The sequence below is a fragment of the Eptesicus fuscus genome, chromosome 12 (assembly GCF_027574615.1).
Source record: "Eptesicus fuscus isolate TK198812 chromosome 12, DD_ASM_mEF_20220401, whole genome shotgun sequence".
In the NCBI taxonomy this organism is placed as follows: Eukaryota; Metazoa; Chordata; class Mammalia; order Chiroptera; family Vespertilionidae; genus Eptesicus; species Eptesicus fuscus.
In genome coordinates, this window is record NC_072484.1 from 62762416 (window position 1) to 62775021 (window position 12606).

General features: G+C 48.5%; 1 protein-coding gene and 1 pseudogene across 3 annotated transcripts in view; one reads left to right on the forward strand and one right to left on the reverse strand.

Annotated features, from left to right (window-relative positions):
* LOC129150833 (uncharacterized) overlaps positions 1-4824 on the reverse strand; it is a 39878-nt pseudogene extending 35054 nt beyond the window's left edge.
* A 261-nt stretch (positions 4825-5085) lies between these two features.
* Positions 5086-12606, forward strand: part of GNAL (G protein subunit alpha L) — a 101496-nt gene continuing 93975 nt past the window's right edge. Inside the window, exons 1-2 of one of the 3 annotated variants that reach the window (XM_054724320.1) lie at positions 5086-5229; positions 5269-5482. In XM_054724320.1, coding sequence (XP_054580295.1) covers positions 5086-5229; positions 5269-5482 — 358 coding nt within the window. Of the gene's footprint in view, positions 5483-12606 lie in introns of all 3 variants that reach the window. The other 2 variants (XM_054724321.1, XM_008159745.3) reach the window with 2 other exon arrangements.

The window sequence follows — 12606 nt, forward strand, 5'->3', positions numbered from 1 at the left end:
ACCCCTGGACACAAGCCCGGATTGCTAACCTCGGGGCGGCGGGGGGGGGGGGGGGGGGGGAAGACTGTTACCCATTCCTTCCTCGTTATGCCTGAATGTCCCTATCCCCTCCTAGGGAGGGATCTGCTCAGCAAACTCCAGGCCACAATTTCCTTTGAAGGAGGGGAGCCTCAGGTGCTTCTTCGGGCACCCGCAGACCAGGAAAAAACTATCCTCCTCACTTGTCCTCTAGAGGAGGAATACAGGCTGCATGAAGGACCTTCGGAGGCCCCTCCGCAGGATCCTTACATCGGGAGGCTCCGAGAGGAAATACCGGGGGGTCTGGGCAGAAGGGAACCCGCCCGGATTAGCAGCTCACAGACCCCCCTCTAGTGATCCAACTACCCAGTACAGCCACCCCAGTTAGAGTGCGGCAGTACCCTATGAGCCAGAAGGCGAAAATAGGGATAGCAAAGCACATCCTACCATTAAGGGAGGCCGGGATCCTGATTCCCTGCCAGTCGGCATGGAACACCCCTTTACTCCCCGTCCAGAAGCCTGGGACAGAGGACTTTAGGCCAGTCCAGGACTTACGAGAAGTTAATAAAAGTAGAGGCTACCCACCCAACGCTGCCCAACCCGTACACCCTCCTGAGTCTGCTCCGGCCTGAGCACCGATATTGTACGGTCTTAGACTTAAAGGATGCCTTTTCCCCCTCCCACTGGCGCCGCAGAGCCAGCCAGTCTGTGCTTTTGAATGGACAGATCCAGAAGAGGGGGAGTCAGGACAGTCAACCTGGACAAGGCTGCCCCAGGGATTCAAGAAGAGCCCGGCCATCCTGCGGCCACTGGGCCCAACCTCTTAGGCAAGTAGGCAACTGGCCTCTTCCAGCGCCCCAGAGTTCGTGTTAGTACCCCTTTGGCAACCCCCTGAGGTTCTGCCACAGAAAGCTGGAAGGGCTTGGTGAGGTCAGGCAGTGCCAGGGCTGGAGCACTCGCGAGGGCCTGCTTTAACTTCTGGAACGCCTTTTCCTCTACGTCCGTCCGGGAGAGGCGTGGGTTCTTAGCCCCTGTAGCTGAATATAGGGGCTTGGCTGTTTCAGCAAAACCCAGGATCCAAAGTCTGCAGTACCCGACGGCCCCCGGGAATTCCCGTACCTGCCGCTTCGTCTTTGGGGTGGGTCTTGAGAGGATGGCCTGAACGCTACTATTTGAGAGGGTCCGCTTACCTTCTTCGATGTTGTATCCTAAGTACGTTACCTTGGTTGAGCAGAGCTGGGCCTTCTTGGCCGATACACGGTACCCAAGTTGATCCAGCGTCACCAGCAGGTCCCGGGTTGCCTGTTGACATTTCTCCCGGTCCCCAGTAGCAAGTAGGAGGTCATCGACATACTGGAGTAAGGTGACGCCCGGGTGACTATGACGGTACTCCTTTAAGTCCTGGCTCAGAGCCTCATCAAGCAAGGTAGGGGAGTTCTTGAATCCACGATTCAGACCCGGGATCTGCTGAAAGGTTCTGCGTGGTGTGGCCTCCCTGCACCTGTCTCCCTTCCAGCTCACACCTTAGCAGTGCAGTACTCTTCTTCCTAAATTTCCGTGTCCGTCTCTGCCTGCGACTAATCACTGGACCGCTCCACTCGCTGCTTCCACCGCAGGGCAAGTGCCGGGTCAGCCCATTCCACTGCCGGAAGCAGACTCCCAGAGCCATAGGGGTCTGTGCCCAAGCTGAGTCAAGGCCGCTCCCCACGGAGGGGGCACAGATTGAAAACACCTTGTCCTGTCCCATCCCCCGGCCAGCTCACAGCTTTGGAGGAGAGAGGGGGAACTTAAGGGCTGCTGCTCAGAAAAGCTGAGGTCTCAGGAGTCTTCTGGGTGTGACTGGGCCCTGACACAAGGGAATGCATGACTGTGCACCTGCTCAGAGGCAGTGATCTCAAAACTGTCCTGCAGATGAATGGGCAGGGAGCCAGTCGGCTGGCCTTGGCTAAACTCACATATGAGTTCTAGAATGCTTTTAAGATTATTCCTTGCTATTTTCTATATAAGCAATTATGTGATTTGGGAATGCAGACAATTTTACTTTTCCGTTCCAATCTTTCTACTTTCCCTTTGTTGCATTTTGCAATGGCTAGAACTTTAAGCATAACGTTGAAGGAAAATGGTGAGAGCAGACATCATAGCCTCGTGACCAATGTCAGGAAGGATGTTTTCACTGTTTCACCATTATGATGTTAGCTATAGGATTTTAATGAATGTTCCATTATCAGAAGTTTAGTTCTATTCCTGGTTTGCTAAGAGTTGGGTTTGTTTTTTTCATAAACAGATGTTAAATTATTTCAAATGCTTTACTGCATCTATTGAGGTGATTATACATGTTAATGTGGTGAATTACACTGGTTACCAAATGTTAAATCAACCTTACATTTTGGGGATAAATCTCACTTGATCAGGACATATTTTCCTACATTGTTGGATAAAATTTTAAAGCTTTATTGCATCTACTAGAGGCCCGGTGCATGAAATTCATGCACAGGGGGTGTGTGTGTCCCTCAGCCCAGCCTGCACCCTCTCCAATCTGGGACCCCTCGAAGGATGTCTGACTGCCCGTTTAGGCCAGATCCCACCAGTGACATCCCTCTCACAATCCAGGATTGCTGGCTCCCAACCTCTCGCCTGCCTGCCTGCCTGATTGCTCCTAACCACTTCTGCCTGCCAGCCTGTCACCCCCTAACCACTCCCCTGCAGGCCTGATCCCTCCCAACTGCCCTCTCTTGCAGGCCTGATCCCTCCCAACTGCCCTCCCTTGCAGGCCTGATCGACCACAACTGCTCTCCCCTGTGTCCACATGGGGGTGGCCATCTTTGACCACATGGGGCAGCCATCTTGTATGTTGGAGTGATAGTCAATTTGCATATTACCTCTTTATTATATAGGATACTTAGGAGCAATATTGGCCTACAATTTCCTGGCTTTATATTCCATATGTCAAATTTTTGTATCAAAGATGTGCTGGCTTCAGGAAAGTCATTGAGTTTTGTTTTTCCTTCCTCTATATTCTGAAAGAGTTTATATAAAACTGGTATTATTATCTTCCTTGTATGTCTTATAGAATTCATCAGTAAAGTCATCTATACCTGGAGTTTTCTTTATGGGGACATTTTTTTGTAGCAATTTGCATTTATATGGCTGAACATAGTTCTACCTTACTAGTGTATAAATTCCACAAAGACTTGTTTCTTTTGTCTCACCCAGTACCAACTAGAATGCCTAGCACATTGTAGGTGCTTGATAAATATTAAATAAATTAATGGATAAATGCAGATGGCTGCATGACTGAATAGTGAAAATGACAGTGATGTTTAATAATTTCTGTTTTCCCAAGTTAGATTTGCTATAATCCTCCTTTAGATTCAAAGATCTAAAAGTACAGCATAATTTTGGCAAAAATTTGGAGATAATGTTAAGTCCAAAACATTATCTATAATAATAAAAGCATGATATGCTAATTAGACCGGACATCCTTCCGGACAAAGCCAGGGTGGCTGCGAAAGCCGAGGGCAGACACAGGAGGGTGATGGGGGCAGCACCTTCCCCTGATAGGTGGGTTGCCTCTTTCAGAGGGAGGCCAGACTGGGGCTTAGGCCCACTCCTGGAAGCCTTCAGTAGGACATCCCTTAAGGGCTCCGGGACTGTGAGAGAGGGCAGACCAGGCTGAGGGACCCCTTCCTCCCCTCTTTCCCCTCCCCCCCATCCCCCCCCCATGAATTTTTGTGCACCGGATCTCTAGTATGGTATAATCGTACGTTATTAACAAGACCTTAAAATGAATATGAATTATGGGTCTCCAATTTCTTTATTTAAAAATTTAATCGAATAGTGTGACTGGTACGATGTAACTGTGTGACATACTATTTTTCATTAAACAGCCCAATCTCCTTCCTGTATTAATGAGATTTATATTAAATAGATTTAACTTTCCGTCATATTAGTCCAAGTCATTTTGTTTAAAATTAAGGAACACAGTTTATAGCAGAGTTCTTAAAAGCGATTGCAATTTTCATCCGTTGCAAAAGCTGTGTGAGATGATGGACATGACGTGGGAGATAACCGAGGAAGTGGGGGTTTCTGGGGGTTTGTGTCCAGAGGATCCGGAAAGAGGGCACCGGTCTGAACGCATCTCTGCTCTCTGCACCAAACATATTGGAGATTTTTAAAATGGGCTACAGGTGCAGTTTCATATTCCTGCATTAGCAACTACAAATAATATATGATGATTACATGTGCTCATTTCCAATTCTTTAGTAAGTATGGTAATTGTTGACAATGATTTGGAGAATGTGGTCGAGATCAAAGGTATAACAGGACGGTATGATGGCGGGGATCAAAACTGCTCGGCCACGTGTGCATGTGACCAAAAGCTTGAAAAGGGAGCGGCCAGGCGCAGAGACCTCGGCGGGTGGTACATTCAGGGATGCAAGTTCTTAAAGCTCGTGTCTGTCCCTTCGCCTGCCTTTCGGGTCTTATTTACTACCGTCCCGAGATCAAACCCACGCTGGCTTTTTCTAAGCGCCGCAATGGCAGCCCCGGGTGGCAGCAGCCCCACCACCGCCACTGCGGCACTGTCCGCAGCTGCGCGCCGGGCGCGGGGGGCGGTGTTTACGGTACCGCAGACCCGCACGCGCGGCGCTGAACTCGGCCTTGGGGGCCGGCCCAGGAGGCCGGACTGAGATGCCCCGTCAGCGGTATTTACAGTAACGCGGCCTGCCAAGGCTGCGGTGATTACGGTAACGGGATCGGCTCTTTCGGCCGTATTTACGGTACAGAGAGCCGCTGGGGCAGCGGCATTTACGGTAAGGGGGGCCGGGCTCGGGGACAGCCGTCGGCGGCCGGCTCCGGCGCTGTCAGGTGATCTGCAGCCCAGGCGGCGGCGGCCACCCCTGCGCCCGGCGGACAATGCAAAATGGCCCTCCCGGGCCGTGAGGCGCTGAGGTCCTCGGCCCGGGACCCCCGCGCCCGTGCCCTGGACCCAGGCGCAGCCCCCTCCAGCCCCCGAGCCGAGGGCCCGGCCTGAGTCCCGCGCAGCCGCCCCGCGCCCGCCGCGCCCACATGGGTCTGTGCTACAGTCTGCGGCCGCTGCTCTTCGGGGACCCGGAGGACGCCCCGCGCGCGCCCTCGGAACCGCACACGGAGGGCGCGCGGCCCGGCCCGGCCCCGGCCCCGGCCCCGGCCCCGGCCCCGTCCCCGGCCCCAGCCCCCCCGGCCCCGGCCCCAGCGGCAGGGGGAGCCGAGGCCCGGACCCCGCCCCCTCGGGGCGCCGGCGGGGGCCCGGCCTGCGCGCGGCCCAAGGCCACCCCGAAGAAGGAGTGGAGGCGGCGCCCGGACCCGCTGCGCGCCGAGGAGCGCGAAGCCGAGCGGGAGGCGAGGAAAGTCAGCAGGAACATCGACCGCATGCTCCGCGAGCAGAAGCGGGACCTGCAGCAGACGCACCGGCTGCTGCTGCTGGGTAGGTGCCGTCGGCGCCGGAGCGCCCGGGCGCGCGAGCTCGGGGTGGGGACGCGGGGTGCGGGGGGGTAGGGAGAGAGGGGGGACCGGCGCGGCATCCGCGCACCGGGGGGCGATGACGTGGGATACAGATCGGTTTGTCAGTCTCAAACCCTGCGCGGAACGATCCTTGCCCTGACAGTATTTACTTGGGTGATTCGGTGGAGAGCGCCCTTCCCCGAGACTGTGCTCCTCTCTGCACCGTGCGGCGTGGGCCCGCCGCTCCCGTATTACTGATGAATGAGCGCCTCTGGGAATTTCCTCCCCTGGACTGACCTATTGCCTCACTCTGGGATCCACAGGGGTGGCTGGCTGGAGCATCTCAGTTCCTGCACCGGTAGAATCATGCTGCACTTGGAGAACACACATGAAGGGGGGTCTGTAAGCCCCTTTAGCTTCCCCGCAAAGCCCCTATTCCAGTCACAGAAGAATAGCCGAGTCCTGGGTAGGTGTGGCTTGTTCCCTTTGGAGAAATAACTTGAGCTGCTGCGAGGTGGCACTTCTGTCTCCCTGAATGAGTTCAGCCCTGGCGCCCTGGGAATGTTTGCTCCCCCCCCCCCCCCCGGGAGCGGAACAGCGGGCGTGGTAGCCCCCCCCCCCCCCCACAGCTGCTCGCTGAGCTCACTGCATGCGAGAAAGTGGGCGCAAAATCACCAGCGTCTTAAAGTATTAAACTCCATGCTCTGCTAGTGTATTCTTAGAGCTTCTAAGTAGCAGGCATTAACAGTCCCTCCACAAGTTAACCGAAAAACCTTTACATGCGCTCCACTGGAGAATCGAAGAAAAAAATCATGAATTCCTGGTGCTACTTGTTGCCTTTTACATTTTAAGGCAAAAAAATAAATAAATAAAAAATAAGATGTGGGCTTTTGGCCTGAGTTTTGTGAGATAGATATGAAGAAGGAGAATTATTCAGTTCTGTACTCTGCTGTGTATAGGGAAAGACCTATTCCATGATTTGAGTAAGATCCCTGCTTATAAATAAATGTGGCTTTTATTTAAGATCTAGAAAACATGTCCTCAGTTTGAAAAGTCTCTCCCACAGCAAGACGTTATGATTAAAACAAAGCAAACCTAGCTGCTGTATCCTGATGAAATACCTGAATTCTAAGATAAAATTAATTTGGGGGGAAAAATAAACAAGCAGGTTGCCTGAAAAGGGGAGCAGATCCGATCAGAAGCAGAGCTCTCATCCGCAGTGCTAACTTCTAGAATGTGACAGAGCAGTGTTCTCCGAGGTCTGGAAATACAGAATTATCATCCTAGAATCTCATACCTCAGTGAACCCCTGTTTGTGTGTGAGGGTAAATAGATTTTTAGATATTCCTGCCCACATATTTTTCTGGAAAGAAATTAATTGAAAATTATTCCAGCCAAATTTTTTTAAATGCATCAGATTAAAATGACTCAAATAGGAGAGGATTGTGGCCTCAAGAAATAAGAGAATAAAGTAAAGAAGGTCTAGAGTTTTGTGGTGACATAATGTTGTTTTAATGTGATTGTGCAGTGAGCAGATGTTTTAAAAAAGAAAAAGGAAATGTGAAGCAGAAGATGCCATAAATAAATAAATATATATAAAAGAGTAATATGCTAATTAGACTGAACGTCCTTCCGGCATCATTCCGGACGAAGCCAGGGCCGGAGTGAAGCAGCCCAGGTCCCAGGAGCCTGCCAGCTGTGGCCAGAGCAAAGCCCGGGTCCCGGGTGCTGGAGGGAAGTCGGTGCCAGCAGCCAGGGGAAGGAAGGCCTATTCTTGCACAAATTTTTGTGCATCGGGCCTCTAGTATATATATAATTCTGTGAAAGCAAACTGGGGTATATGATCTAAAGAATGGACCGGTGGGCCCTGTTGGGGAAGCTCAGTTGGTTAGAGCGTCGTCCTGATATGCCAAGGTTGTGGATTCAATCCTCGTCAGGGCACATACAAGAAGCAACCAATGAATGCATAAATAAGTGGAACAACAAATCGTCGTTCCTCTCTCTCTCTCCCTGTCTCCCCCTCCTTCCCTCCCTCTCTCTAAAAATCAATCAATAAAATTACATTTAAAAAAAGAATGGACCAGTGAGTTCCAAAGAGCCAACTTCTTATAACACATGTTGAAAGACTCTCCTTTTTAAAGACATCTTATAGCCTAATATAGCTTGTATATCGACATCATAGCTGAAATGACAATGAATCAAACGGCTCACACTTTGGGGGGGAATTGTATCTTCCACCCAATGACATCATCGGTAAAACACATACGGTTATATCAGGTGGACATTGTTTATTAGCTTTTGTACTTGTTTAAAATTAAACACAGAAAGGTTCTTGGTTGTTGTTAGGATTTAGAACAGGTCTAGCTGCAAATCTCTGAATCAGAAGCCTGATTTACAGACCTTAAGTGCTTGCTTCTGATGCCATCTTGCTCACTGATCCCATTCACTCATTTATCTGGAAATGTGCACTGGGGGACAGACAGCTCACAGGTTCAGGAAGGACAGACTTGCTTCAAGGTCCCTCCTTACTCCATGCCCATTAGGCTTAGACTAGTCCCATCTTCCAAGTTGGTGTCTCCTCCAGGAGACCCGCCTCGCGTCCTCCAGTAGGAATGTATGTTTAATTCCCTGGTAACCATGTTGCATTCTATTCGCACCTCTCGTATAGCACTTTGTTACCATCTGTATGGCTTCGGGGTGCTTTCCTGTGCTCTGACTCCTCCGTGGGTCCATCCCCATCACTTTCGCTTTGTTTCCTACACAGGACTGAGACCTGTGTCCCCCACACGGTGCCAAGAGAACAAGAGTCTGAGCCACGGGGGCAGTGAGGGCTTCCTGGCGAGAGGAATGCGGTCCCATTTTAACTTGCAGATGGAGCGTTCTTTCAGGCATGGGGTGGCTGCTAAAGCCCACTAGCTTGGAGATAAGATGCAAGTTCCAGTTAGAAAGGCAGCCAGTTCAGATGGGATCGTGAAGTCGGAACTAGAGCGGTGCAGTAGGAATGGGGAGGGAATAAGCTTGGAGAAATGGCAGGCCAGTGCATGTGGAGGGGAGAGCATGGGGCGGAATTCTCAGACAGCTCTCACATCTGGAGCATGCGTTGTGTGTTGGTCAGCTTCAGCTGCCATAACAAAATGCCACAGTCTGAGTGACTTAAACAAGACATTTCTTTTCTCCCAGTTCTGAAGACTTTTAAGTCCAAGATTGAGGTCTAGGGGCATTGGTTTCTGGTGATGCCTCTCTTGACACAATTCGGTCCAGAACTCATAGAAGAGACTGTATGCTCTGTTCTAAAAGGGGCAGTGCGTCCTCGCTTCATCCCATTGTTGCCTTGTGAGAATGCAGGCCCAGTGTTGTCAGGTCTTCTGAATTTCCAAAATAAGATGGAAATGCCCATTTTCATTTGAAACCTTCTTATTCTTAAGCATTGACTCAAGCTACTGAAACACAATCTATGTGACTGATGCAGTCCAACAGGCCGCATCTTATTCTGATCTATCTTAACACATTGCAAACCAGTAGTTTCATTGCTAGCTTTACCTGTGGCCAGATAAGTTTCTATTGAACGAGTACAAAAAACGTTTTACATAAACGTTAAAGGCACGCTTTAAAATTAAATACCCATTGCATTTTGAAGTTATTTATTACATGTTCTTGCAAGCTAATAACTTTTTAAAGTATGATACTTTGTAAAACGCTGTGTACTATGAAGCGAAAATTCTCGTGATCCGTCCGCAATGTGTGAAGCCACACAGACATTGCTTCGGGCTGTGCGCTGAGCTCCAGGGACAGCAGCCCTGGGTCAGCGCCAATTAAAAGCACCATTGACAAGGCTGGGTGTGAGATCAAAATATTTATCCAAACACAGATTGTAAGCAAAGCTACATTCATCAGTCTTTAAGTGAATTTTCTGCCACTGAGCTCATAGATTCCATTGATTTTTTCTTCCACATCTTTTGTTGACTATGATGTCAATTCCCTGTTCACCACTTTCCAATTGGGGAAAAGTCATCATGTGCCACCTAACTATTCATTTGATATTATCCTTTTACCAGATCATTCAAATTTAAAATACCAATTGTGTGTAGGGTTTGTGTTTTTTGCTTTATTTAGTTATTTCCTGCTGTTTATTTGTGTGTTTGGTACTTCTCTGCCATCAATGCATGTTTTGAAAAAGAAGAAATCTGTTTGGAACAGTTACTGCTTTTTTTTTTTTCTGTACTGGGCTATTAGTATACAAGGTGAGGTAAACGTAGGTTTACAACTGTCCATACGGAAAATAATAATCAATAAATAAAAATACAAGAATAAACTGTGCCCTGGCCACTGTACCCTGGCTCAGTGCTGGAGCATCGGTCCATGCACCAAAGGGTCCAGGACTTGACTCCCAGTCAATGGCATGTACCCTAGGTTGCAGGTTCCCCAGCCCCAGTTGGGGTGCATGCGGGAGGCAGCCAGTCAGTGTGCCTCTCTCACATCAATCTTTCTCTCTCTCTCTCCCCACTCCCTTCTACTCTCTCTCTAAAAATCAATGGAAAAAATATCCTAGAGTGAGGATTAACAACAACAACAACAAAAATCAACTGCATTTTGTGTACTCACAACTGTAAACCTACTTTTGCCCCATCCTGTAAAACAGAATGCTGGCATGGCCTTCATTTGTGTCTTCAGTTTCTCTAAGAGGAAGTTCTTGGTACAGTCACACAACAACAACAACAAAAAAGAAAAAAAGAAAGAAAGGAAGGAATGAAGGAAGGAAGGAAGGAAGGAAGGAAGGAAGGAAGGAAGGAAGGAAGGAAGGATATTCTCCACTATGAGGTTTTGAACACTTTATTTTGTTTTATTTTTCAATTTTCTTTGTCTTTTTTTCTGAATGGCAGTGCATTCAGTCACCAGGGCAGTCGTTTTTGAGGTGAGCACATCCCCATCAATCTGCTGCCCTCGTTGGCCACAGCCTGCTGTAGCATCATGGCTGTTCAAATGCGTAGAAATCCCAGGCACTCTGGCCGAGCCGTAGTTTTTCTAGAGTCACAGAAGCATCGCACTTCCTCCCAGCCTTGGAAGAGGATGCAGTGTGGTGGTTGTGTTTTAGTCAAAACTCCTGCGTCACTCTATGGCATATACTACTATACAGTTTTATAGACTTGAAGCTGCCTTTGTTTCCATGAAGCCAAATTTCATCCCAGGAATTCAGGTTGTTCTTTGACCTGTCAGAACATCAAAAGTTCAGAGCCCTATTCAAAGCTGCTCTCTTTGACTTGTCTCTTAGTCAGCTCAGAGTGGCTTAAACAACAGACATTCACTGTCTCACAGCTCTGGAGACTGGAAAGTCTAAGATCGAAGACAGCCACCTTCTCGTGTGTCCTCACATAGTAGAAAGAGAGAGCTCTGAGTCAGCAGATGTGCGTCACTGCAGATTGCCCAGGACCAAACCAGAGAGGGTCGGACCTGCATTACCACCATTTGTCCACCATCCAGAACTGAAATATCATTGCTGTTATGTACACATAAACAACTGTTGGACATAGAAATCGGGACTCAAAAGAACTGTTGGCCCAGAAAGAAACTCACTATAGACTGATTCATTAGCCTCTCAGCATAACCATTATTGCTTGTCTCATTTTCGGTTCCTATAAGTGTATTCCTAGTATCACATGAGCTCACTCATCTAGGGGAAATGATGAACAACATAGACTGAAGAACAAGAACAGCATTGATCAGACTGTCAGACCTCAGAGGGAAGGTAGGGGAGGGTGGGGACAAGGGAGATAGATCAACCAAAGGACTTGTGTGCTTGCATATGAGCCTAACCAGTGATCATGGACAACAGGGGGATGGGGCATGCGTGTGGGGGGGTTTGGGATGGGAATGGGGGGGGGTTGATGACAAATATGTGATACCTTAATCAATAAAGTAATTTAAAATAATAATAAAGTTATATTGCATTTCTAAAAGAAAAAGAGAAAGAGAGAGAGAGAGAGCTCTGGTCTCTCATTATTATCAGGACATCACTCCTTAGGATTGGTGAGGCCAATCATAATCTGAGGGCCAATCATAAGGAGGCCCCACCCTTATGGCCTCGTTTAATTTGAACTACCTCCCGAAGACCCTGTCTCCAAATACAGTCACATTGGGGATCAGCACTTCAACATGAGTTTTGAGGGGACACCGTTCAGTCCCTAGCACTTGCAAGCTCATTTACGTTTATACCGATGATTAGTACTCGCCCTGAAAATGGGCTCAAGCTGGATGTCAGCTATTGGGGGTTAAGGGTGTCACTGGAATATATGACCATTTTATCAATACACAGAATTTGGGGATATATTTATGGCCCAGTAAAAGGTGCACAGGAGCATGGTGGTTAAGAACATGAATGGGCCCTAACTGGTTTGGCTCAGTGGATAGAGCGTCGGCCTGCGGACTGGAGGGTCCCAGGTTCGATTTCGGTCAAGGGCATGTACCTTGGTTGCGGGCACATCCCCAGTAGGGGGTGTGAAGGAGGCAGCTGATCGATGTTTCTCTCTCATCGATGTTCCTAACTCTCCCTTCCTCTCTGTAAAAGTCAATAAAATATATTTTTTTTTAAAAAAGAACACGAATGGCATTGGAGTCAGGTAGACTTTGTTTGAAATGCCAGCACCCCCATTTACCAGCTATGTGAACGTAAGTAAACCTTTCTGAGCTTCAGTTTCTATATCATCATAACCCTGGAGCCTCGTGCTTACTGAGAGGATTAAGTGAAATGAATGAAATAATGTATATAAATTTGCTTAACATAGAGATTAGCACATGGAAACCACTCAATAAATTGGTATGATCTCTGAATCCTATATTCGGCTAAACCATTTCTCCCTGTGATACCAATACTCCGAATTGTAACTAAATGGTAACATGAGGTCACACAATCCAAAAAAAAAAAAAAAAAAAAAAAGCTAATCCTGTTCCAAACTGAAACAAACTCTTTAACTGCAATAGAGAAGAGAACTAGACCCTTATCAGCTAAAGCACTGACTCTATGTTTTGGAGTCAAGTGAAAACTGTCCCCTATTGTTTTAAAATTCTCTTACTAAGAATGAACAGGCAAAGCCCAGGGAATCTGGGGGGCAG